This window comes from Chlamydomonas reinhardtii, chromosome 11 (assembly GCF_000002595.2).
Source record: "Chlamydomonas reinhardtii strain CC-503 cw92 mt+ chromosome 11, whole genome shotgun sequence".
Classification (NCBI taxonomy): Eukaryota; Viridiplantae; Chlorophyta; class Chlorophyceae; order Chlamydomonadales; family Chlamydomonadaceae; genus Chlamydomonas; species Chlamydomonas reinhardtii.
The window spans coordinates 3562788-3584205 of NC_057014.1; the positions used below are offsets into that span (position 1 = coordinate 3562788).

Genomic DNA, 21418 nt, shown 5'->3' on the forward strand with positions numbered 1-21418 from the left:
AGGTCAGCGGGCAGTCTGGACAATTTCTTCCGGGGATTTGAATCCTCATTGCGTCCCGTGCTCGCGCTCCCGTGGGTGCATAAAGGTGCGAGCCCTAACACTTGTGCTTTACGCTCTGCATTGCTCCATTCCAGGCGCCTAGCTCGCCCCACTGAACTGCGGGCAACAGCATTCCGGAAGCCGCCGACATGCGACTTTCCGAAGCGGTTTGGGTTCGTGCGGCTAATCCAACGGAGGTGAATTTGGGTTTTAAGCTCTGCGGGTAACATACTGGGCACGTCAGGCCGCTCAGGCGCCGTTGCCGTTGCTTATGTCAGCTGCGCGTGGAGGACCGCCACAAACCCTTGTTGCACTAAACATCCTAGGCAGGCGCAGCTGCCTCGGCGCAGGACTCGTCTGGGGGCCTCTTCGGGCTAGGACTCACTGTGCGCGGAGTCACACGGACTTTGCCCGCGGGAGGGTTTGCAGCAAAGTCGGGGTTGGTGGAGTCAAGTTGGGCCCTGATAGCATGTGATGGCTCAGCGTCTTCGGGTGCTGGGACTGTCCCCTCTGTAACATCCGCATTCTTCAATCACCGCCGGTCATCATTAGACCCCATAGACCCCACAGGAATCATCTGACAAGGCCGCCAGCATAGTTGTGTAGTATGCGGCTACTATGGTGCGGAGCTACGAGAAGGCGACCTGAAAGGCCGTACGGTTGCAGCCGAGCATGGGATGTGCAATGGGACACGCAAATATTTTCGTCTAGGGCATTGGACACACGCAGTCCCTAGGGACTTGCCGGAGTGGTACCCGCGTGCTGCCAGCTCTAGCATATGGGTGCACCCTTGCTTAATGGACTGTCCCTCCTTGTAATGTCGCATTCATATAGGTGCACCCAAGGGTGCACCCGTTCACTCCCTGATTGCGGCGTTATCCTGCCAACCCGCCAGCATGCTCGGTGTCTGAGCGTACAGGACATGCTTTACGCCACAGCTTTTGGTGCTGGGACCCATGCATGAACGTGACACGCGGAGGAGGCTGCGCAGGGTCTGAGCTTACATCAGCGCAGACTCCCCAAAGTCCACAGTGCGCTAACAACCGCACTCCCTGTGCTTTGCTTCCACGCACAGCTGCGCCCGCCCTGACCTCACGGCACTCACAAGCCCCCGCCCCCTGCCAGCAGCTCCCGTAGTCGCGACCGCAAATCGGACGCGCCCCCCGCCGCCGCAGCCCCTGTCCCGACCGGCGCGGCCATGGCGGCACCGCTGCCAGCTGTTGCAGCTGCTGCCCCGGGCAGCTGCGGGGCCAGTTTGCCGGTGGAAGCGGCGGGCGGCCTGTCCACAGACAGCCCATCGGTGCCCTCCCGCCGCGCAGCCACAGCCACGCCACCGGCGCCGCGAGCCGAGCCCGCAGCCCGGCCCCGGTCCGTGCTGCGGCTCCTGCTGCGGCTCCTCCGTTTAGACGCGTGCCCACCCTCCTGCTTCCGCTCCTCCCGCCCACTCCGGCCCTCCCGCCGGCTCCTGCTGCGGCTCCTGCTGCGGCTGCCTCGCCGCTTGCCCCGGCCCCGCGCCGCCTCACTCTCCCGCTCCGTCCGCCTCTCCTTCTTCTCCCCACCATCCCTGCCCCTACTGCGGCTCCGGCTCCTGCTGCGGCTGCCACGCGCACGCTTCCGCTCCTCCTTGCCAGCAACTCCTGCCCCCTCCTTCTCACGCCGGCGCTCGCTCTTCTCCTTGACCGCCTTTTTGTTTCCACCGTCGTCGCGTTCCCGCTCGCCACCCCGCTTCTTGACCTCCCGCTCCCTGCTTCGCTCCCGCTCCCTGCTTCGCTTTTCGTGACGGCTTCCCTTGCGTAAGTCTCTCGACCGCGACTGTGATCGTGAACGCGATGCACCGTCTTTCCGCCGCCGCTTGCCGCTCCCACGGCTGCGGCGGCCGCCGCCGCTGCCTTCGGCGTCACTGCCGCTGCTGGCATCACCACCTGCAGATTCGCTGCCGCCGCCCTCGGAGCGGCGGCGTCGCCGGCTTCGGCGGCCGGCGTCATCTTCGCTGGCAGGTCCCTCGTGCCGGTCTGTGCGGAGGACCTGTGTGTGTGTGTGTGTGTGCCAGACCGCAGGCCGCAGAGGGCAACAGCAAGTGTCAGCGAGTGCGCGGTGAGAGCCTGCCCAGCCAAAACATGCATGCAAACAGAAGAGGTAACCCCGCATCCAGCAATAATGGAGCAGGCGACGCAATGCCTCATGTGCAAGATGACCTACGCGGAGGCAACGCATGCACCCAGTAACCCGCAGCCAAGCGCCACCATAACTCCGTTTGCACCCCACCTGCGACGGGTCCCGCAGCATCGCCTCGAACGCCGCGCGGTGCGCCGCCGCCGCCGCCGCCGCCTTCGTCACCAGGTCCCTCAACACCGCCAGAGACGACTCCGCCACGGGCAGCGGCGCCGGCGCAGTGGGCGGCGGTGGGCCAAAACGACTACCGCCGGCCGCTGCCTTTGGTGCCGCCGTCGTGGCGACGCCCGCGGCCACCTCCGCCTCCTGCCGGTGGCGCTCCAGCTCCGCGGCCCTCAGTGCCGCCGCCTCCGCCTCCAGCTCCCGCCGCCGCCGCGCCTCCTCCTCCGCCGCCTTTGCCCGCTCCAGCGCCGCCGCCGCCTCCTTCTGCCGCGCCGCCAGTCGCTCCAATGCCATCACCTCCGCCGCCGACACCGACACGCCGCCGCCGCCAGCACCCCCGCCACCGCCGGCGGCTCGACGCGCCAGCGCCGCAGCAGCTGACCCGGCCATTCCCGCAGTGGCGGACCCGGCGCCAGCGGCCTCCGCCTCCTCCTCCTCTTCCTCCGCGCCCCGCATGAAGAAGTGGCGGTGGTGGTGAATGGCCCGGCTGCGCTGCGCCGCCGCCGCCACCTCCTGCTGCGCCTTGGCCTTTGCCAGCAGCAGCCGCGCCGCCTGCCGCCGGGCCTCCAGCCGCGCCGCTGCCTCCGGGTCCAAGGCCGCAGCCCCGCCTGCCGCTGACGCGGCCGCTGCTTCGCCGCCGCCCGCCTGCGGCTCCGCCGAAGCCGCCCGTGCATGGTGGCGGCCGCGGCCCTGCTGACGCCGTGCCTGCCGCTGGCAGCGCCGCTCCTCGCGCCGCCGGTCGGCCTCCACGTCCTCATCCAGGTCAGAGTCCGCCTCTTCCGAATCCAGATCCGAATCCGAGCTGGAACCTGATTCCGATCCACTGCCGGACCCCGACGGGCTCGTGCCGCCGCCGGACCCTGACCCGGCGGCCCTGTCAGCCCCGCCCGCCACCCCCATCCCTAGGCTAGCTTGCGACTGGGATCGCCCCATGCCTGCTGCTGCCCCGGCCCGCCGCCTGCCGCCCTTGCCATCACCACCACAACCATCACTGCCATCCTCGTCATCGTCATCTTCTTCCCCATCCAGGGGCGGCATTGGCTCAAACACCATGACCACCTGCCCCTCTGGATCCGGACGCTGGTCCGGCCCCTGGTGGGCAGGCTGCCCCTGCTCGTCCGGGTGATGATGCTGCTGCTGGTGGTGCTGGTGGTGGTGCTGCTGGTGGCGGGGTGATGAGGCACAAGGTGCCAGCTCCCTAGCACCGTCCTGCTCTTCCGGCCCAGCCTCCACCGCCTCGCCCTCGCCCTCGCCCTTGCCCTGGGCATCGGCGTCAGCGCCTGCCGGCCCTGCGGCCTCCGCAGCGGCGGCCTTGCTGCTGCCGGCGGGCTTGGGAGGCAGCACGCCGGATGAGAGCTTGGGGTTGGCTTTGAGCGTCACTGCGGGCGGCGGCCGCGCGCAGCCTGACACGGTGATGGCGGCGAGGCCGCCGTGGGGCTTTCCCGGCTCCCCCGCCGCCCCGGCCTCCGGCCCCGCCTCTGCTGCGCCCGCAGCGCCGCCGGCCTCCACGGCACCTGTGTCCTCCGCCTCTGCTGCTGACCCGGCTCCTGCACCGGTGCGCGGCTGCGGCGCCTGCTGCTGTTGGTCTTGCGGCGGTGGCTGCTCCGCTGCTGCACCACTTTCCTCCGTGCCTGGAGGCGGTGGCGTGCCGCCCTCCCCGGCCCGCTCCTCCGCTTCCGCCTCCGCCTCCGGCGATGCTGCGACCGTGCCGCCGCCAGCCTTGGCGCCAGCCGCCCCGCCGCCGGCGCCGCCGCCGGTGCTCCAGGCGGCGGCGACAGCCTCGGCGCCCACTGCCGCCTCCAGCCTGGCTCGGTAGTAGGCGTGGTGCGGGCCCCAGGGCAGCAGGAAAGCCGCGAAGGCGGGGTTGGCGGCTTCGCGCTTGCGCACCTGTGGCATGGGGGGCGAGATGGGGTTCCAGGCATGGCAGGCAGGGTGAAGCCACACGGGGTCGGATGCAGTTGCGGAGAGGGCAGCGTCATTCGGCGCACGCAGCGTCGGGCGTCAGCCCAGCAGCCAACGACGCCCGCCGTCTAACCGCCGCCCAACCACCTCACAATCCCAATGGACACATCTCTCCAAACCCTTTTGTTATCTCCTGTAATGTAACTAAAATTCCTCACCACAGCTTCAAAGCCAATGCCGTTCTTGGCCACATACGCCACCAACTTGTCGATAATGGACTTGGTGGCGGTTGGTGGCGATTGGGACGAGGCGTCGGTTGGTGGGGCGGCGTCGGTTGGCGGCGGCGCGGCGGTTGGGGCTACTGCGGCGGCTGCGGCGGCGGACGTTGCTGGCACCGTTGCTGCTGTGGATGGACTCGGGTAGGTGACCGAGGCAGGGTAAAGGAAGGCGGGCAGCTGCACCTGCATGGGAGGCCGCGGCACAGGCAGCGGCCGCGGCGGCAGAGTGAAGGCGGTGGGGACGGGGTGTGGCGGCGGCGTGGCCGTCCGTCGGCTGCTAGCCTGACCCGGCGCCGGCGCCGGTGCGGGTGCCGGCGCCGGCAGAGGCGGAGGTTTGGGGCCGGCCTGTGGGCCTGCTACCGCCTTGGGGTCTGGCTTCCCCGCACTCCTCGCCTCGGCTACTTCCACCATTCCCGCTGCTGTTCCATCACCGGCACCGGCACCGGCACCAACACCAGCACTGCTGCCGTTCCCTTCCGCCTCCGGCGCGGCGTTGCGCACTGGCAGCGGCATGCGGGGCACCGCCGAGCTCGTGTGCGCACCTCCCGCCGCCGCCGCAGTCCCCGGCCCCGCTGTTGCTGCGCCTGGCCCTGCGGCCGCCCCTGCGCCTGCCGCCGCCTCTCCGGCAACGTCCGCCGCCGCCGCCGCGTCTGCTCCCTGCAGCCCGGGTGCGGCTGGGGGCTGTGCCTCGACCACCCAGCGGTAGTAGGGGAAACAGCGCTGGTTGGGGAACAGGAAGCGGAAGTTCGGGTTGTTGCCCTGTCGCATGTGGGAAGCACACGTGTGTATGTGGGAGAAGGGGTAAGCTAACGGAGAGGAGTAGAGGGGTGTCAGTGACAGCAGACGTGTTGAGTGGTGGTGTCAAGTAGTGCGGCAGTGCTGATACGGTATGGCTCTCACATGGCATGCCGCACGCATGTCTCCGCAGCCTTGGGCTTGACTGTTCCGGCAGCTAACAGTGCAGTCCCAGCAATCCAGGTTTTGGCCAGATACCGCCTCGTCTCCCTTGCCCTCCATAGGACCGTAGTCCCGACATATGTTGTATACACACATGCACACACCCCAAGGGACAACAGCCGCACAGCACGCACCTGCTTGACTCGCAGCAGCACCTCCACCTGCTCACTGCCCTGAGCCGACACGAACCGTGCCGTACGCACCAGCAGCTGTGCGTGCGGGTGGGATGGGGTGGGGTGGGGTGGGGTTGCAAGGGTTGGTACAGAGAAGCGTAGCGAAGTAGACAGCAGGCGGGGTGGGGTGGGGTGGGGGCGGCGACCGGGATGGAGGGAGGGGACGGGTGCAGACTTTGGGGGCTGTGTTCACCATTCCAAGGTAGGAATCACACAAACGGGCGTGGAGACAATGGGAACGGGGATGGAAACACTGAACGCCCAATATGCCACATACCCAGCCCCCTTTCACATCCAGGCCCCACACAATTGCTTGACTATGGAGCCTATTTCGTTGGGCTCGGGCCCATCACCCTCCCCCCCTTCCTTCTCACACACCCTATGCAGCCGCTGGTTGTCGGGCAGAGCGCCGCGCAGCCGCTCCGGTACTGCCACCGCAAACAGCGGCGCGTATGGCTCCTCCTCCTGCTGCTGCTGCTGTTGCTCGTGCCCGTGTTGGCCTGCTCCTGGGTGCTGCAGCCCCTGCCAGCTTCCCCCCGTGCTGTGCCCGCCGAGCCCGCCGTGCCCTGCCTGCTGCCGGCCACCCTCGCCACCGCCGCCGCGCTCCTCCTCCCCCTCCTCCTCCTCCTCCGCAACGGTGCCATAAGCGAAGGGCACAGCTGCGTAGCTGCCGCCGGCTGCATCCGCGTCTGTGGTGGCGGCGGCGCTGACAGCGGCGGACCGAGGTGGTGGCGGCAGTAGCACGCCTCCTTCGTAGGCGGTGTCATACCCCGCAGACTCCCTCGCCCCCTGCCCCACCTCCTGTCGCCCCTCCCCGCTGTCCTCGGAGTCACTGCTGCTACTGCCGTCAGAGTCGTCCCCGCTACTGCTACTGCCACTGCTACTACTGCTGGGGCCGCCCGGGCGGTGCGTTGCCGGCGGTGGTCGCAGGAAGGCTGGTGGCGGCTGTAGCTGTGCCCAGTCCTTGTCGATGGCGGTGTCACCGGCAGGCGGGCCGCCGTACTGAGCGCCACCGTAGATGTGTTCGGTGTGTACACCTGAGGGCTCGGCTGTGGGATGGTGACGCATAGAGAGCGGGGGAGTGGAGGAGGGCTGTGTGTTGGTGGGTGTCGGGCGGGCAAGTGGAGGTTCACTGGGGGATGTTGTTGGGGCAAGGGGAGTCCAGTCTACGCTACGAGGCGCAGCAGTGTACGAAGCGCGCGGGCAGTAGGATGCCAACAAGGGCATTTTCGGGCCTGAGTGCGAGGGCGCGCCAAGTCACCCAACAAGCCCGAGCGAACGAACGGCGCGAGCCCCGCCCGGCGTTCCCCCCGCACGTTGCGGCGACAAATACACACAGGAAGGTCCGCGCGCGTGTGCAGACCAGCGGTGTTGGAGCTCCAGGCACCCTGACGAGGCTTAGCTCTGGCAGAGGGGCAAGTTTAGACTGTGAGCCGAGCGCCGAGCAAGGCACAGCGCAACTCGGGGGAATTCCAGAAGCCCTTCGGTTGAGTCTGGTCCGAAACCTGGCCCTGGTTGAAACTCATGAGCTCTCACCATCAGACTCATTGCCGCGAGCGTCAAATGAAGCCAGCTCGTGTTCGCGCGAAGGGTCCAAATCCGCATAGCGCTCCTCGTCAAGCTCCCGCTCCTCCGCGAGCGCCTGTGCATCCTGTGGGGCTTTCGTTTCAGGTCTTCGAGGCGCATAGTCCAGCAGTAGGCGGACGTCGTAGCGGTCCACGCGAGAGCCGGTCGTGGGCCATCGTTGCAAGTGTGCGCCGCTGTCTATCACAGCTGCAGCCTCGTCATCACGAACGAGACCAGCTTCAAACCCTATAACAGACAGACCCTCATGCTCCGGGTTTGCTGCCAGGCCTGCGAAACGACTTTTGGTGGGGTCGGCTCGCTTCTTGGGCCCTCGCCCGTGGCCCTTGGTGCTCATTATGCTGTTATCGGTTATCTTGATTCTGCACACCCTGCAGGCTGGGCTAGAGTGCCAGCGGCCAGCACACACCGTGCCATACACCATGCGGGTCACGATGCCATCGTACCGCGAGCTCGATACAATCCTACCTTTCATACAGCCTTCAATGCGGCAGCATCAACAATAGACAGGCACGCGTGCAGGGGCGCCTGTGGCTCGCAGGGCGGTCTCAGGCCGCGCCGCCCTGGTACAGCGGGATGCCATGGTATCGCGCTGAACTGCGTCGCAGGTTGTCGCGGTCGCGTTGCTTCACCAACCCGCACAAGCATGGCGGGGAAGTCTGTGAGGCCTGGCGGGGCCGGGTTACCCGAAGCCCGGGGAGAACGCAGTCAAACGCATAAAAGCGCGGGACTTCACCAACCTGCCTTAACACTGTCCCATTGCACACCCAGCAGCAACAACAGCGGTGACATGCCGTAGCGTCTAGCACTGTTCGCGCCGCCGCATCCGGCACAGCCTTTTCGAGCACGGCGATTAACAGCTACGATATTACCTTATGCTGCTGGGCACCACCCTGCCCGCCGCCACGCCGCCCCGCAAAGGCGCCAACCCGCCCTGATGCCTTTTCCTGATGCCCTTCCCATCCCTTGCTGTCACACTCCCACGTGCTGCACCTAGCACCCCTAGCACACACGCGTATTCAACCGCCGGTGCTGCGTCCTATGGTTAGTAGCAGTGACAGCGCTCCCGCCTGATGTACGCAAACGCACACCGCGCCTTCCCATCACGGCCTGCTGTCACACCCCCACGTGACGGCTCAGTGGGTGACGGCTCAGTGGGGCTCAGTGGGGCTCAGTGAGGCTCAGTGGGTGACGGCTGGGTGACGGCTCAGTCGTGGCTCGCTCACTGGGTGACGGCTGGGTGACAGCTCAGTCGTGGGCTCAGTGGGACTCACTCACTCTACCCTCCCGACGGTGCAGGGACGTGACGTCAAATCCGCAACCAACATCCGGCACGCGCTGGTGGAGATGCTGCTGGGGCACAAGCGACCTGCATCGCTGCAGACTGGCGGCGGCGGCGGCAGCGGTTACGGCGGCGGCAGCGGCGGCGGCAGCGGCGGCGGCAGCAGCAGCGGCAGCAGCAGCGGGGGCGCGTGCGCGCATCTTGGCAGTGGAGGGGGCGGGAAAGGCCACGCGGAGGAGGAGAGCGCAGCGCCGCCCAAGAAGCGGCGCAAGCGCGCAGGCTGAGCAGCCGGCTGGTGTCTAGGTAGCGGTCCGCGGTGGGGCTGGCAGGGCATGCGTAGCGGCATGACAAGTAGTGCGGCTGTTGACAACTGTGCTGCGTCTGGCTGCGGTTGGCTCTGCCGTGGCATCGCGATTGCTAGGCACCTGGTTTGGCTATGTGCCTGTGGAAACCGACCCCGGCTATGTCCAGGCAATGAGGTTGTTCGGCCTCAGACTGTGGAGGGGCTCAGCCCCTTTTATCTCTTGACCGGGGAACACTTGTCCTGATGGCAACCCAGTGGCGCCCGAGGTTCTTGCTACTTGTCTCTGCTACAGAGCTGTTTCCGCAGCCATCCAGTCGAGCCAACGGCACAGCTTGACGCAGATCACGCCCAGTTACCCACCCATCACACCAGGCGCGGCCCCCCCCCCCGGGCGTTTTGTGCAGCGTCCGAAACAGCACAGGGGCCCACACAGCACACCTCTCAGCATCTCTGTAACTGTTGCGGGCATCCCAACGCTGCATCAGTCAATTCAAGCTGCAGATCAAGCTAACAATACTGATGAATCGCCATGTAGAAGACTTCCTCTCACATGTGACACGTGTGCAAGTCACGCAGTCCGAGAGGGTCATAAACAAAACGTAAGGGCAGCCTTAGGATTCAAAACTCAATCAATCATAACTCTTCCTCACTGCACATGTACCTGTCCCGGCAACACTGACAAGATTGCACAGCAACCTGTGAACACGCAACACGCACACCACTCACACCCACCCTTGCAAGATCATCCTGCCCAAAGCCCTACGGTACGCCAACGACCATGCATAGGCGCGCACGCCAGCGCACAACAAACACCGCGCGCAACGCCCAACACTAGCAGCGGCTGCAGGGGCTAGCTACGCAAGCAACGCCAGCAGGCGGCATGCTGCATGGACAAAGCACTTTGGCTGCAGCACTCCACACCAGACTAAAAAGCTAGTGACTAACAATGCCGTACGGCCAATTTCGTAACGGCTGAAGCGGTTGCTCATCAGGAGGCACTTAGAGCGGCCCCACCGTCGTCAGCGGGCAGCAGCTGGTGGCGCTGGAGCCGGGCTTGTTGAAGAGCGCGACGGTGCAGGTGCCGTCGTGGAACGAGCACAGCTTCTCGAGCGAGTTGCACTGAGGGCGCATGAACAGGCACACCTCGGTGCCCGCAACCTTGTTGATGGGCTTTTCAATGTTGGTGACCTTGATTACTGTGTAGGGACGCGTCTGGAAGAACTTGGCTTTGTAGGCGCCATCGACTGTGGTGTAGGCGAGGGCGTCGGCGCAGGTCGGGTCAGCCTCGAACTCCATCTTGTAGAGCTCAAACTCGCAGCACTTGGAGTTGGGGTTCTCGCAGACGTCCTTGAGAGCCACGTTGAAGCAGATGCGCGTGAGGCCGTTCACAACGGTGATGTTGTTCGAGGCGGTGGTCATGAGGCGCGAGCCGCGGGCGTTGCGCTGGCACTGGCAGAAGGGGAAGTCCGAGCGGGGAGGGGGAGGGGGAGCAGGGGGAGGAGGGCGCTTGCGGGCCGGGGTGACGGGCTGGGCGGGGGGCAGCTCGGGGGGAGGGGGAGAGGGCGAGGGCGGAGGAGGAGGGGGAGGGGGAGGCGGGGGAGGAGGAGGAGGGGGAGGAGGCGACGGGGGAGGAGGCGGAGGAGGCGAAGGAGGAAGAGGCGAAGGGGGAGGAGGTGAGGGGGGAGCGGGGCTGGGAGGTGGAGGAGGCGAGGGCGAGGGCGGCTGGGGCGAGGGCGGTTGTGGCGACGGAGGCGGGGGAGGGGCGTTGCCGAGGATGGAGACGGGGCAGCAGTCGCGGTCCTGGTTGGAGAGCGCATACTTGCACAGGCCGGCACCGGCGCTGCACAGCTGGGCCAGGCCGGGGCACTGCGACTTGGGCGCCAGAGCAATGCAGACCTCAGTGCCGGCGGCGGTGGAGGCCGTCTTGCCCAGGTTGGTGATACGGATCACTGAAAGCGCGGTGTTGAACTCGTAAGACCACTTCTTGCCGTCCACAGTCACGTTGCGAACAGAGTCCTTGCAGGAAGCAACTGCGCGGGGAAAGATTAACGGGATGGGGCGAGGGCGAGGGGGTCAGTGCACGGGAGGGAGGGAAGGGGTTGCCGCCCTTTCCTGCACGCAAGCAGCCACTTAGTCTCTGGCATCCGTCCATTCCTCTTTCAAACCCCTACCGCTACGCAGTACCCCGGCTTGCCCCTCCCCCCTCAGGCGCCCCGCCCGCGGTGCAAGAGGGGGGAGGGGGGGGGCGCAGTCACCAGCCCAAGCCAATGAGGGGTGGTGCAGGGGGGTATGTACAGCGATTCTCTAGGAAGACCAACGCATTGGCACATCCATGATCGCGCATTCAGTAGTTATGTAGTTATGGTATTAGCGCTGATCTGATCAGCACGGCGCGCCTATCGCGGGGGGGGGGGGCCGGGACACGGCGGGCGGAAGGGGGGCGAGAGTGGCGTGAGGATCGGGGCACAGCCGTGGGAGTATGCGACTGGCTGCTCCGCTGCGGGCCATGAGCATAGTACCAGCCATTATCGCGCATGAAGAATGAGACGTACGATCAGTGGGGCGCTGTATTTTGCGCGAGCATTTAAGTGTCGGAGAGCCGGATCCTACGACGCCTCCGATTCCGTCGTCTACCGCCGGGCGCCTGCTCGTTAAATTTTACAAATAACTTAACATACACTGCGCTTGCACTCTAACACTGCATCGGTACTTGTGCGTTACACCAATTCACTCGTTTCATTTCACTCGTTTTTGCAAAGTTATGCGTCGCCACAAATACAGTGAGCAGCTTCTTAAATTTAACAAGCATTTTGGCTGGAGCAACGGGGCCTGCCAGGTGCACTTTCCCGGTTACTGGCATAAGCGGGAGGGCCTCCCGCGGCGAGCTCGATGCGACCGCAATGGCTATTGCCCCTCCCCCTTCGGGGGGAAGGGGCAAGCCAACCATGCCCAACATACATCCCTGCATGCATGTTCGCAAAGCCCCTCTATTTCCCGGGCCCACAGCTACGCCAACCCTTCCAGGGAGATGCAGCACGCCACTCACCGACATCGAGCTCCACCTTTGACACGCCCTGCGTGCCGTCGCAGCACTTTTGCTTGGGGTCGCAGCCGCCAACGTTCTGGATCGTGAAGCAGTACACGCCGCCAGCCGAGGCGGCGTCGTCCAGGCTCATGCGGAAGGGCGACTTGCGCGGGTTGCGCTCGCAGTTGCACAGGGGAGGGAAGACCAGCTTGGGAGCGGGGGAGGTGGCGGTGGTGGTCGCGGAGGGGGTAGGAGAGCGTGCGGGGGAAGGTGAAGCCTTCTTCTTTTGGAGAAGGGCGCGTCCTCGGAGGCCACTGTCGGCCATGGTAGGGGCGGCGAACACTAGCACTCCGGACAGCAGAATTAAAAGCGCGCCCCCGACAAGGGCGCGACTGGATTGAGACCTCATGCTTGCAGGTGGCAAGCCTGAACTCAAGCTTTCGGGTTGGCGGAGGGAGAGGGAGAAGGGGAGGGAGCTGGTTCTGCGGGATAACAGGGGAGTCAGGGGAGCGGCGGGGGGGGGGAGTGGCGGGGTTGAAGCAGCCACACAACTGAACTGAGGCTCCTGTGTCATGCGCCCGTTAAGCTGTTCCTGTCTCCAGACTTGGTGGTGTGGGGCGGTCGACCCGGACCCGGCGACAGTGATTAGTGAGGTAGCTGTGCGCAACGCCCGGTTCACCTCAGTCGGCTTGGGAGTCGAGCCGTCGCACAGTGTTGCGATACCGCAGACGCTGTTCTAACAGTAGACTCAGAGCGTAGGACCTATGAGGCAAGGAATCTACGCGTGCCAATGGGGTAGGCAGCGCGCGGTCTTCTACGATTCCAACGCGACCTGATGTTCTCTAAAGAAACAGCACCAAGGTGTGTGGTGCTGCTCAGGCGCGGTTCTGAGTCTACTAAGGTGGGTAGGGAAGAGCGAGTCTCTGTACCTGGACACTGCGGGTACCACGCTTATATTTCGGGGACAACCGGTAACGTCGCGCCCGCCGTGGGCCTTTTCGCCAGTAGCGGCGACTGTGCGCCGGCGTTGCTTAACAACTAGCGTTAGGGCGCCTTCAATTGCACAATTAGCTCGGAGCATTGCCAGGATGGTAAAGAAATCGCGGAAGTTTTCTACCCTGGACCTCTCACCAAAGCATTTCTGCGAAATGAGGCGTTAAACACATGAAGGCGACATGCTTATACTGATTGCTACCTGCCGCGAAGCTAACCGTGCGCGGCGAACTTTGGATGCTTGAAAATGTTTGTTGCACCAGTCACACATTACCAGAGGTTCTGAGCTCGCTGGAGCGAGATCAGAATGCATTGGTGGCGCTTGCAGTGTACCGTAGACGTTATCATGGGATTAGAGGGCCCGAGCTTTACAGAGGTGTGCGAGCCCTTGGGCCTAGGCGTTGCAGCTCGTGCCAGTTCGTGCGCAGCAGGGTAGGGCAGGGGAGGAACCACGCAGCACGTCGCCGCGCATGCCTGCCACTCTCCACTCTCGGGTGGAAGGCTATGATCAGGTTATTCCCGGGCCTTACATCCCCCAAACCATGCAAAAGGTGCACGTATGCAACAGTATGCACTCCCCTACACTCCCCAACTTGCCTTACCACTGTCCCATCACACACCCTACACTCCCCACTCACCAGAGTCTGCCCTCACTCCGAGAATTGGAAACGCGGATACCGTATGACAACCCCATACCTACTCTGAACTGCATCTTCGTATCGTGCCGTCACCCAACACACTTAGACCCGTGGCTTCTGCCCCCAGCAGCCGTCATGCGTGCGGCCTAAGCGTACTTGGCTACCGCAGCCAGCTAGTCGTCTCGCGGCTTCCTACATGCTTGACGGTACCGGTAGTCAGTCTTTCCTGCCGCCAGATGGAGCGAGCATGGAACGCAATATGAGCGCTTCAGTATTGTCTTACGGGATGCCATCATGTATTCATGTTGCCAGAGCAAAGCAGCTTCCCAGTTGCAAGGGCCTCCATCAGCCATACCGGCAAGCAATGCGTCACAACCCGCACAGCGCGCCGCCTCCCCGCTCATTCCCTTTGCGCCCGCCCGCCTGGCTCCCTAACAAACCCCGGCAGCTGAGCTCCCAACACGGCGCTTGACGCAGCCAGCCCCCCTCCTGGCACACCCAACAGCATACGGTACACCTCCCCTGTCAACTTGCCCCGCCCCCGTCATCATCGCCACCGCCCTTTGACTAGTCATGCCGGGAGCCCCACGCGGGAGCCCCCTGTCCTCTCGTTCCTCACGTGAGCGCGCCTTCAAGGTGCGGCGGCGTGTCCGATGCCGAACCATCGCCCACGCCAATCACCACTGACACCTGCACGGTCTCTGACCCCAGCACCTCCCCATGCCCCGCCCCACCACCGGCCGCACCCAGCGCGCCGTAGGCTGCCACCGCCTGCGGCTGATCGCCGAACGCCGCCAACGGCACCTGCTGAGGCAGCTGCGCTTGCCCCACGCCTGCGCTTGCTGGCGGCGCGCGCGAGGGCGCCAGAATGACAGGTACGCCCGAATGCAGCGGGCCCGCTTGCGGCGGCGGCGGCGTCGCTCCGGTTGGGGCTGCGGCTGTGCCCCCGCTGCTGCTGAGGGAGCCGGGCCGCACGGGCGGCACCACCAGCGGCGCCGCGACAGTGGGGATGAAGGACTGCGCCTGGCCCGCCGCCGCGGTGGGTGTAGAGGCCTGGTGAGGGGCGATGGACGTGCACTTTTAAAGGGGCGGGAAAGCAAAGAGGTGCTGCAACAGAAGTACGACGCAGCATGAGAGGAGCTGTACATTATGTGCCCCGCCCTTGTGGATTCGGAAAGCTGTTCGCGACTTCACTAGCTTGCAACAACCTACCCGCCCAAACCCCCAACAGCACGCGCAACCCCACAGCCTTACCTGCCCCGGTCGCGGCGGCGGTGCCAGCACGGGAATGAAGTGCGCGGGTGGCGTGCCGGCCGGCCCACCCGGCAGCGGCTGCATCCCGCCCGGCACCACATACTGCAGCGCCGCCCCTGCCTGCTGCCCCTGCTGCTGCTGCGGCGCCGCCGTCGCCGAAAAGGGCCCCGAGCCCGCGGCTGCTGCCGCAGCCGCTGCCGCACCCGGCGTCACGCCTGCCGCCACTGCGCCCTGCTGCTGCCCCTGCTGCTGCTGTTGCGCAGTCGCCAGCTTCTTGGCTGCAGTCTCCCCCAGCTTGTTGACAATGGACAGAAACTCCTCCAGCACCACGCGCTCCTGCCGCACATACAGATCCCGGCCGCCGCTGCCGCCCGCCTCGCCTCCGCGCGGCGCAGGCTCCGCGTCCGCCCCCGCAGCCGCCTCCGCCCGCTGCCCCTGCTGGTCGATGTCCATGTCCGTTGCGCCCGCCCCCTGCTCCGCCTTCACGGCCGTCTGCGGGTCCGTGGCGGCTCCGTTGGCGGCCGGCGCCGCGCCGGCCGCCGCCGCCTCCTCGTCCGCGACCAGCCACAGCAGCTGGCACAGCTCGTTGATGACGGACAGCTTCACCATGCCGCACACCGTGCTGCAGACCTGGGGGGCGGGAGAGGGGCGGAGAGGGAGCAGGGCGGTATGATGTTGTAGCGCTTGCGTGTGTGGATACACTGCATGCGGTCCAGCAGGTCTATTTTGCAGGGGCCCGGAGGCATCTGGAGCTGCATCCATCCTTTCATTTTTAGCCCTAAACGCCCGCACAGCCGCATGTTGTCACAGCTGCAACCGCCCGCAAACAGCCCCCCAGCCAGCCGAGCTCACCTCCTGCGCGACCTTGCTCTGCGGCGGCAGGCCCGGCCCCAGCGCCCCGCCAGAACCACCCGCAAGCGGCGGCAGCCCCAGCTGCTGCTGTTGCTGCTGCTGCTGCCCTTGCCCTGCGCCGCCCATCTGCCCAGCCAGGGTCAGAGTGCCGAAGCCGCCCAGCCCGCCCGCGGCAGCCGCTGCCGCCGCGGCGGTGGCGCTGCCCGGCCGCCCGCCGCCGCCAGCCGCCGCCGCCGCCGCCAGCATGCTGCTGAGCCCGGCCGCGGTGCCGGGTAGCGTGTTGCCCGTCAGCAGGCCCACCACCTCGGGCGCCAGCAGCCCCATGTTGACGCCCTGCTGCTGCAGCAGGTTGAGGCCGCTGGCGCCGCCCACACCCAGGCCGTGGGTGGGCGACCGCACGCCGGCAGAGCCGCCCAGGCCGCCGCCAAAGCCGCCGCCAAGCGGGCCGCCGAAAGGCGGCAGCAGCCCGGGCGCGGGGCCTAGGCCAAACGCGGCTGCGGAGGCGGGCGGCGGCGTGGGCGCGAGCGGCGGGGCGCTGCTGTAGCGCACGCGCTTGCCGCCAGTGCCGCCGCCGTCCTGTGAGCGACGCGGGAAGAAGCACACCAACATCAGGTTACAAAGATAAGCGGACAAGACACGTGAATTAAATGCTCCCTCCTTCCAGCGAGCGATCAGGTCCAATGCAGGATATTATAAAGTTCGTCCTCTCGGCCCCTCCCCGGAGTAGGTTACGCACCTCAAAATTGCGGCACTCCACACACTTGCAGTTGTCGGAGCAGTGGATGCCCGCCTGCGCACACCTCACACATGCACATACGCGCATACACATGATGACGAACCGTGATCCCCGTATGACACAAACCGCGGAAGCAGTGTTTGTGGGCTCATCGCGGCAGGTGAAGCCCGCCTCCCAATCGCAAAGGTTGACGCCCCGCCTTTACAAGCAGCTGCCTAGCGCGTCCGCTCCTTGCAACGTCCCAGGTGCCCGCCCGCCCGCTCCGCATTCGCACATGCGGCGTCCCCCAGCTCCCCACCACCTCTCCACAGCAAGCTCCGCCGGCCCACCCACCTGGAAGCACTCGCAGTACTTTTTGAGGCAGAACGACTTCTTGCAGTTGCACCCCTTGAGGTGCCGCCCCGACGCGCCCGCCGCCGCCACCACCACCGGCGTGTGCGTCTCGTGCCCCTGCAACCCCGGGGCATGGACGACACACCACACACGTACCGCTCAGCTACATGACAACGCAACCTGGAAGCTCAGACGCAACGCAAGCCCGCCCTCACAAGCTACCAAACATCAACCGCCAGCATGTGGCATTGACAAACGGACCCCCAGGGCGCATATCAGGCCTGGCACCCTTACCGTTATCTTGGGCTTGAAGGCGTTGGGGTTGCGCTCCATGATAGCCTCCACAGCGCTCTGCCGCACCGCCTCATTCTCCCGGTTGTTAAAGCACTGCACCGCGGGCGCGGGCCCGGCCGGCACAACACACGCGCGCGTTGGACATGCGTCAGGCCGGGGCTTTGCGACAAGACGGATTCTGCACAAGGCCAATCCCAGCCCAGCCCGTCGCAGGCCAACCCCAGGAGCGGCATGTGCCAAAGCACCTACCTGCATGCAGTTGCACATTTCGCAATACCGACTGGACGCAAAGCATTCGCAGTACCTGCATGCCAAACGTTCGTGTCAGGTGTTGAAGTTGTAGCAAGCGAAAGCGACCGCGAGGATGGAGGGCACAGCAGTAGCGCGTGACCCGGCCTCCCGCGCCTTTCCTAATGAGAAAACCCAGGGGCCTTACCACCGCATGACTCACAATTTTAGACACCGCGAGTTCTTGCAGTTGCACTGCTTTCTCCCGGCCCCGCTGGCGGCCGCGCTGCCGAGCGACGACGCCGAGGGCACCTTGCCGCCGGACGGCTTGCGGCCCAGCGTGCTGCCATGCAGGAGGGACACGGAGGCGTGGGGCGGTGGGGAAGACCCGTCATCACCACCATCTATGCACGCCGTTGCATGATCGGTATGGGTAATACAGGAAACATGCGCCAGCTCGCGCCTACCTTGCTCCTGGGAGAGGCATCCCGGGCGGTGGAAACATGGGCAGCGCCGTTTGCCCCGGCATCCCGCCAAGCTGCGGCGTTGTGCTCCGCAGGCCCGGCGGCAGGTCCGCTAGCGATCCCAATATCTGACCCGAGAAGCCCTGAGGTGAGGACATTGGCCGGATCCCAGGCGGCGGTGCCACCGTCCTGGAGGATGGCGAGCCAGCGAGGAAGTGCCACTTGGGTTTGAGTAACGGCCTGGCTGGCCGCGAACAGCTTCACTCTGCGTCTCTCCCTATAAGGTTTATAGCCCAACCGTACAACCGTCCTTACGGCGCGTCAACAAGCGGTGGCTGTCCATTTTGGTCAGCGTCCATGATTTCGCCCTCCAGCTTTGCAGGCGCGCCGAAATCCGCTGACTGGCAGCTTCAATGGGTGCTAGAGGTCACGCCGTTCGCTTGGGCGATAGTTGCCAAGCGCAGCTCGAGCTGCGCTGCTCAGTCAGAGGCTCAATGGTCCAGCGACCCGAGTCCATGCTATTAGAGCTCAGGCCCGCAAGTTATGTTGTATCAATTGCATGGCGGGCCTATGTCCTTTGTGTGATGCGGTCACGGCTCGCAGGGCCGACAAGCAGAGCAGCAACCGCGCAGGTGTTGAATGCGGTGCTGGCTGAGGCTAGTCAAAATGTCATTCAAAATCTTATTATTGCAAGATATTGTGGCACCTGCGCCAGCCGTCTTGCGGCGACAATCCAGGTTCATCTTGAACCAAATTCGAGAGCGCAGCTGGTGTTTTCTCTGAGAACGCCCTGGCATGAAATTCAACACAGACATAAACCATGAAGGCCAGGATACTATTTTCCTGTGTTTTCGCGCAGCTGGGGCGAGGGTGGGGTGCGACAACGCCCTGGTCGACGCCAAAAACATAATACAGTGTAAATGATAAGCTGTGATGAATGTAGCTTGCGACCGGCACTCGAGTTCCTCCGACTGAGTGCGGTAAGCGACTGGGGAAGCGGCCCTTCGCCGTTGCAACGTCTCCACGTCTCGGCACTCCGATAGCATCAAACATATTCTTGAGGCCCACAATTGTTGAGGCAGTAGGATGCAGGGGGCTTTGAGTTGGCTGCAACCCCTTCTCGCCCTCACTGCGTCATACCCCAGGGGTCATTCCCCTAGACCCTAGACCCAGCGGACGTGCGTGAGCCCCGAGGGCTGGCTGGCGGCGCGCTACTACATAAAAAATCTGGTGCAGGTAGGTGCGGCGGTGGGGTTGTAGGCGTGCATGTTCGTTTTGGGGGAAGTTCATTCTGGAACCCAAGTATAGGGGGGTGAGCAAAATGGAGTCCGCAGCGTGCCTCACTTCCCATCCCAGCCAGCAGCCACATCATGCTCCCCTTACCGTGTGCCCCATATCCCACATACCCATCCCGCATCCCAGGCTGACAAGTGACAACCCCTTCACAATGCCTGAGCCGGAGCCGCCCGTGCCCACGGCCTTTGCGACGTGCTGCTCTCCAACACCGCCGCGGCCTGGCAATGGACAGCACACAGCCACTGCCACTGTGGAGAAACGAATAGGGGCTACTGATGCGGTGCAACATCACTGGCGTGTCCATGAACGGCGTGCAGCAGGCCAGGTGCGGGGCTTGGGGTGGGGTGCGGAAGGGGGGAGGGGGTGCGGGAGCCGCGCGGGGGAGGGGGCGTGCTGCTGCTGCTGGTTACCGAGACCTGTAGAGACCTGTGTGTGACTGACACCCTTTGCGGACACATGTGGCTGGTGGCGCGCAGGGCACTCCGTGCCGACATCGGGGGTGTGGCGGTTGGCCGCAGCGCCATGCTCCATTGGAATCTCCGTCACTGCCGCTAACGCCACCTGAGCCGCCCAGTCGTGAGTCCTCCAGCCCGGACCCACCCTCTCCTCCCTCACCCGAGCTTCTGTCGCCAGAGCCGCCCAGTCCCGCGCCTCCCTCGCCCTGGCCTCCCTCCCCGCATCCACCCTCGCCACACCCGCCCTCGCCACACCCGCCCAGTCCGGCATCCCGTTCACCCGCGCCGCCCAGCCCAGAGCCGCCCAGCCCATAGCCTCCCTCCCCTCTACCACCCAGCCCCTCTCCACCCAGCCCCTCTCCACCCAGCCCGGCGCCTCCGTCGCCTCAGCCCCCCAGCCCACTGCCTCCCAGCCCCCCACCGCCAAGCCCAGCACCTGCTAGCCGCCAATGCCACCGCCACCGCGGCCGTGCCGCCGCCGAGCCCATCGCCGCCCCGCCCGCCCGCCGCCAGTGGCGCCGCGCGCTCCCGCCCCCCGGGCGGTACGGCTGAACCCGCCGCCCGCTCGCCAACCACCGCCGTCGCGTGACCAACAGCGGCAGCAGCAGCAGTAAGAAAACAATTGCACCAAGCAGCAAACAGCATACAGCATTGCAACATTTGTGTTTTGCCCAAGAGCATGCATCCATGTCATCTCCGTCAGTCTCAGCACTTGGCATGTGTTTGAGTGCCTGCTGCAATTGCAACCGTATGCACGAATGCGCGAATTCTCAAGTAAGTAAGCGCAAGCCGATTGATGCTGCGAGCAAGTACGCATCAGCATACGGGCATAGTATGCGTGACAGTTGTAGCAGTGACTGTGTGAGGCAAACTTGTGGGACATGCTTGCGTATGTAAACTATTGCAATGGACCTGCTGCTGCTGGTTGTTCTGTTACGTGTGTCATTGACGGATGTGATGCATGGCTGGAATGGGCATGCGATGGGCGCTACTGGGAATCGAACACCACATCGCCGTTCCATCTCAGCGCATGCGCGCTTCGTACATGAAGACAATCAACTGCTATGCTTCCCATCAGCTCCAAGACCAACCTCGATGGTGTTTGTGTGCCGTGCGGTTGGTGGGGATGCGGACTACGGCGGCAGGCAAGGATAGGGGACATCCTGTTCGATTGCTTCAATTCGGCTGGTTTCACAGGTATCCTTGCATGTAACGGATGCAACGCCCTTCCATGCCCCGTCATTTGACTTACCGTATTCGTTGTTTTGTATATATACTTTGTTTGTGAGGAGTGCAGGGGCAGTGCTGTGAGTGTGCGAGGTGCTGTCCACCTAGAAGCTAGCTGGGACTTGCATATAGTTGCATACGTGCTGTGTCAATGAATGGAGAGCACGTCTAGCTAGTGTCTTGGCTTGGGGTCGGGGTTCGATGGGACAGGGCAAGTGGCTTGAGGTCCGGGTGTTTAACTCTTCATGTCAACTAACACTGGTCCATGCCGGTGATATTTACGGTATCCGCACCGCCGACCGCAGCTATCACTCATATGCTGCCCCGCACTCGCTCTACCCTGTGAGCAAAGGACGCGGCCGCCCGCCCGCGTCTGGGCACTGCGGTACTTGGCACTGAAAGGACACACGCAGGTCGATGGGGATGGGGCTTGACGGGTGGCATGTGCAGCGGGAACGGGATGGCTGGCGGTGGCCGGCGGGAGTAACCGGATGGACCGGGACCGGGAGTAACCGAATGGACTTCAAACACCAGACCATGGCCGCACCTACTGGTCTACCGGTCCTCACCTCCGGTGCTCCACCTCATTACCGCATTGCGCCATGCATCTGTGTCAAGTTACCGCCAGGAGACGATGGCAGAACGCAAAGACACACAACGAGCGAGGCGGAGGGATGAATAAGCCTGTCATGTCTTTTGTTGCGCGAGGACCGCCGTATTGAAGGGGATGGAATCGCATCACACTCATATACGCCCCGCACAAACCATCA

The 21418-nt window shown here is 64.7% G+C and overlaps 5 protein-coding genes across 6 annotated transcripts in view; 1 reads left to right on the forward strand and 4 right to left on the reverse strand.

Moving 5' to 3' along the window:
- Positions 1–29: 29 nt before the first annotated feature.
- CHLRE_11g481700v5 (uncharacterized protein) lies at positions 30–7725 on the reverse strand. Of its 2 annotated transcripts, none has more exons than XM_043067753.1 (6): positions 7220–7725; positions 6062–6732; positions 5645–5719; positions 4494–5312; positions 2305–4260; positions 30–2064 (listed from the first exon to the last, which is right to left on the reverse strand). In XM_043067753.1, the coding sequence occupies exons 1-6, from the start codon at positions 7602–7604 to the stop codon at positions 1141–1143; spliced, it is 4830 nt and encodes a 1609-aa protein (XP_042919759.1). In that variant the 5' UTR covers positions 7605–7725; the 3' UTR covers positions 30–1140. The 2 variants fall into 2 exon arrangements, with proteins under 2 accessions (XP_042919759.1, XP_042919758.1); XM_043067754.1 differs by having other exon boundaries at positions 6856–7635.
- A 1334-nt stretch (positions 7726–9059) lies between these two features.
- On the reverse strand, positions 9060–13145 carry CHLRE_11g481750v5 (uncharacterized protein). Its single transcript, XM_001697348.2, has 3 exons — positions 12558–13145; positions 11900–12360; positions 9060–10883 (listed from the first exon to the last, which is right to left on the reverse strand). Exons 2-3 carry the CDS (start codon positions 12285–12287, stop codon positions 9853–9855), a joined length of 1419 nt encoding a protein of 472 aa, XP_001697400.1. The 5' UTR covers positions 12288–12360; positions 12558–13145; the 3' UTR covers positions 9060–9852.
- An 82-nt stretch (positions 13146–13227) lies between these two features.
- CHLRE_11g481800v5 (uncharacterized protein) lies at positions 13228–18335 on the reverse strand. Its single transcript, XM_043067755.1, has 10 exons — positions 17986–18335; positions 17674–17859; positions 17430–17549; positions 17228–17282; positions 16979–17071; positions 16685–16801; positions 16352–16405; positions 15616–16191; positions 14764–15393; positions 13228–14562 (listed from the first exon to the last, which is right to left on the reverse strand). Exons 1-10 carry the CDS (start codon positions 18027–18029, stop codon positions 14125–14127), a joined length of 2313 nt encoding a protein of 770 aa, XP_042919760.1. The 5' UTR covers positions 18030–18335; the 3' UTR covers positions 13228–14124.
- Positions 18336–18465: 130 nt separating this feature from the next.
- CHLRE_11g481833v5 (uncharacterized protein) lies at positions 18466–20937 on the forward strand. Its single transcript, XM_043067756.1, has 4 exons — positions 18466–18906; positions 19093–19291; positions 19443–19735; positions 19812–20937. The coding sequence occupies exons 2-4, from the start codon at positions 19118–19120 to the stop codon at positions 20008–20010; spliced, it is 666 nt and encodes a 221-aa protein (XP_042919761.1). The 5' UTR covers positions 18466–18906; positions 19093–19117; the 3' UTR covers positions 20011–20937.
- A 212-nt stretch (positions 20938–21149) lies between these two features.
- Positions 21150–21418, reverse strand: part of CHLRE_11g481866v5 (uncharacterized protein) — a 10516-nt gene continuing 10247 nt past the window's right edge. Inside the window, exon 21 of the mRNA XM_043067757.1 lies at positions 21150–21418. This exon is cut by the window's right edge and continues 1150 nt beyond it. The gene's annotated coding sequence lies outside the window, so the exon portion shown is untranslated.

Bases quoted from the DNA above. Each gene is read 5' to 3' on its own strand.
- CHLRE_11g481700v5 (XM_043067753.1), bottom strand. From the start codon at position 7,604: ATGAGCACCAAGGGCCACGGGCGAGGGCCCAAGAAGCGAGCCGACCCC. The intron at 6,733-7,219 runs GTGAGAGCTCAT...ACCATCCCACAG, and splicing joins TCGCGGCAATGAGTCTGATG to CCGAGCCCTCAGGTGTACAC. The intron at 5,313-5,644 runs GTGCGTGCTGTG...CACATGCGACAG, and splicing joins TGCTGCTGCGAGTCAAGCAG to GGCAACAACCCGAACTTCCG.
- CHLRE_11g481833v5 (XM_043067756.1), top strand. From the start codon at position 19,118: ATGCCTGAGCCGGAGCCGCCCGTGCCCACGGCCTTTGCGACGTGCTGC. The intron at 19,292-19,442 runs GTGCGGGGCTTG...GGTGGCGCGCAG, and splicing joins AACGGCGTGCAGCAGGCCAG to GGCACTCCGTGCCGACATCG. The intron at 19,736-19,811 runs GCCTCCCTCCCC...CCGTCGCCTCAG, and splicing joins CCAGAGCCGCCCAGCCCATA to CCCCCCAGCCCACTGCCTCC.
- CHLRE_11g481750v5 (XM_001697348.2), bottom strand. From the start codon at position 12,287: ATGAGGTCTCAATCCAGTCGCGCCCTTGTCGGGGGCGCGCTTTTAATT. The intron at 10,884-11,899 runs GTGAGTGGCGTG...TTCCCCGCGCAG, and splicing joins AAAGGTGGAGCTCGATGTCG to TTGCTTCCTGCAAGGACTCT.
- CHLRE_11g481800v5 (XM_043067755.1), bottom strand. From the start codon at position 18,029: ATGGACGCTGACCAAAATGGACAGCCACCGCTTGTTGACGCGCC. The intron at 17,860-17,985 runs GTAAGGACGGTT...GCCATCCTCCAG, and splicing joins CCACCGCTTGTTGACGCGCC to GACGGTGGCACCGCCGCCTG. The intron at 17,072-17,227 runs GTAGGTGCTTTG...CCCGCGGTGCAG, and splicing joins AAATGTGCAACTGCATGCAG to TGCTTTAACAACCGGGAGAA.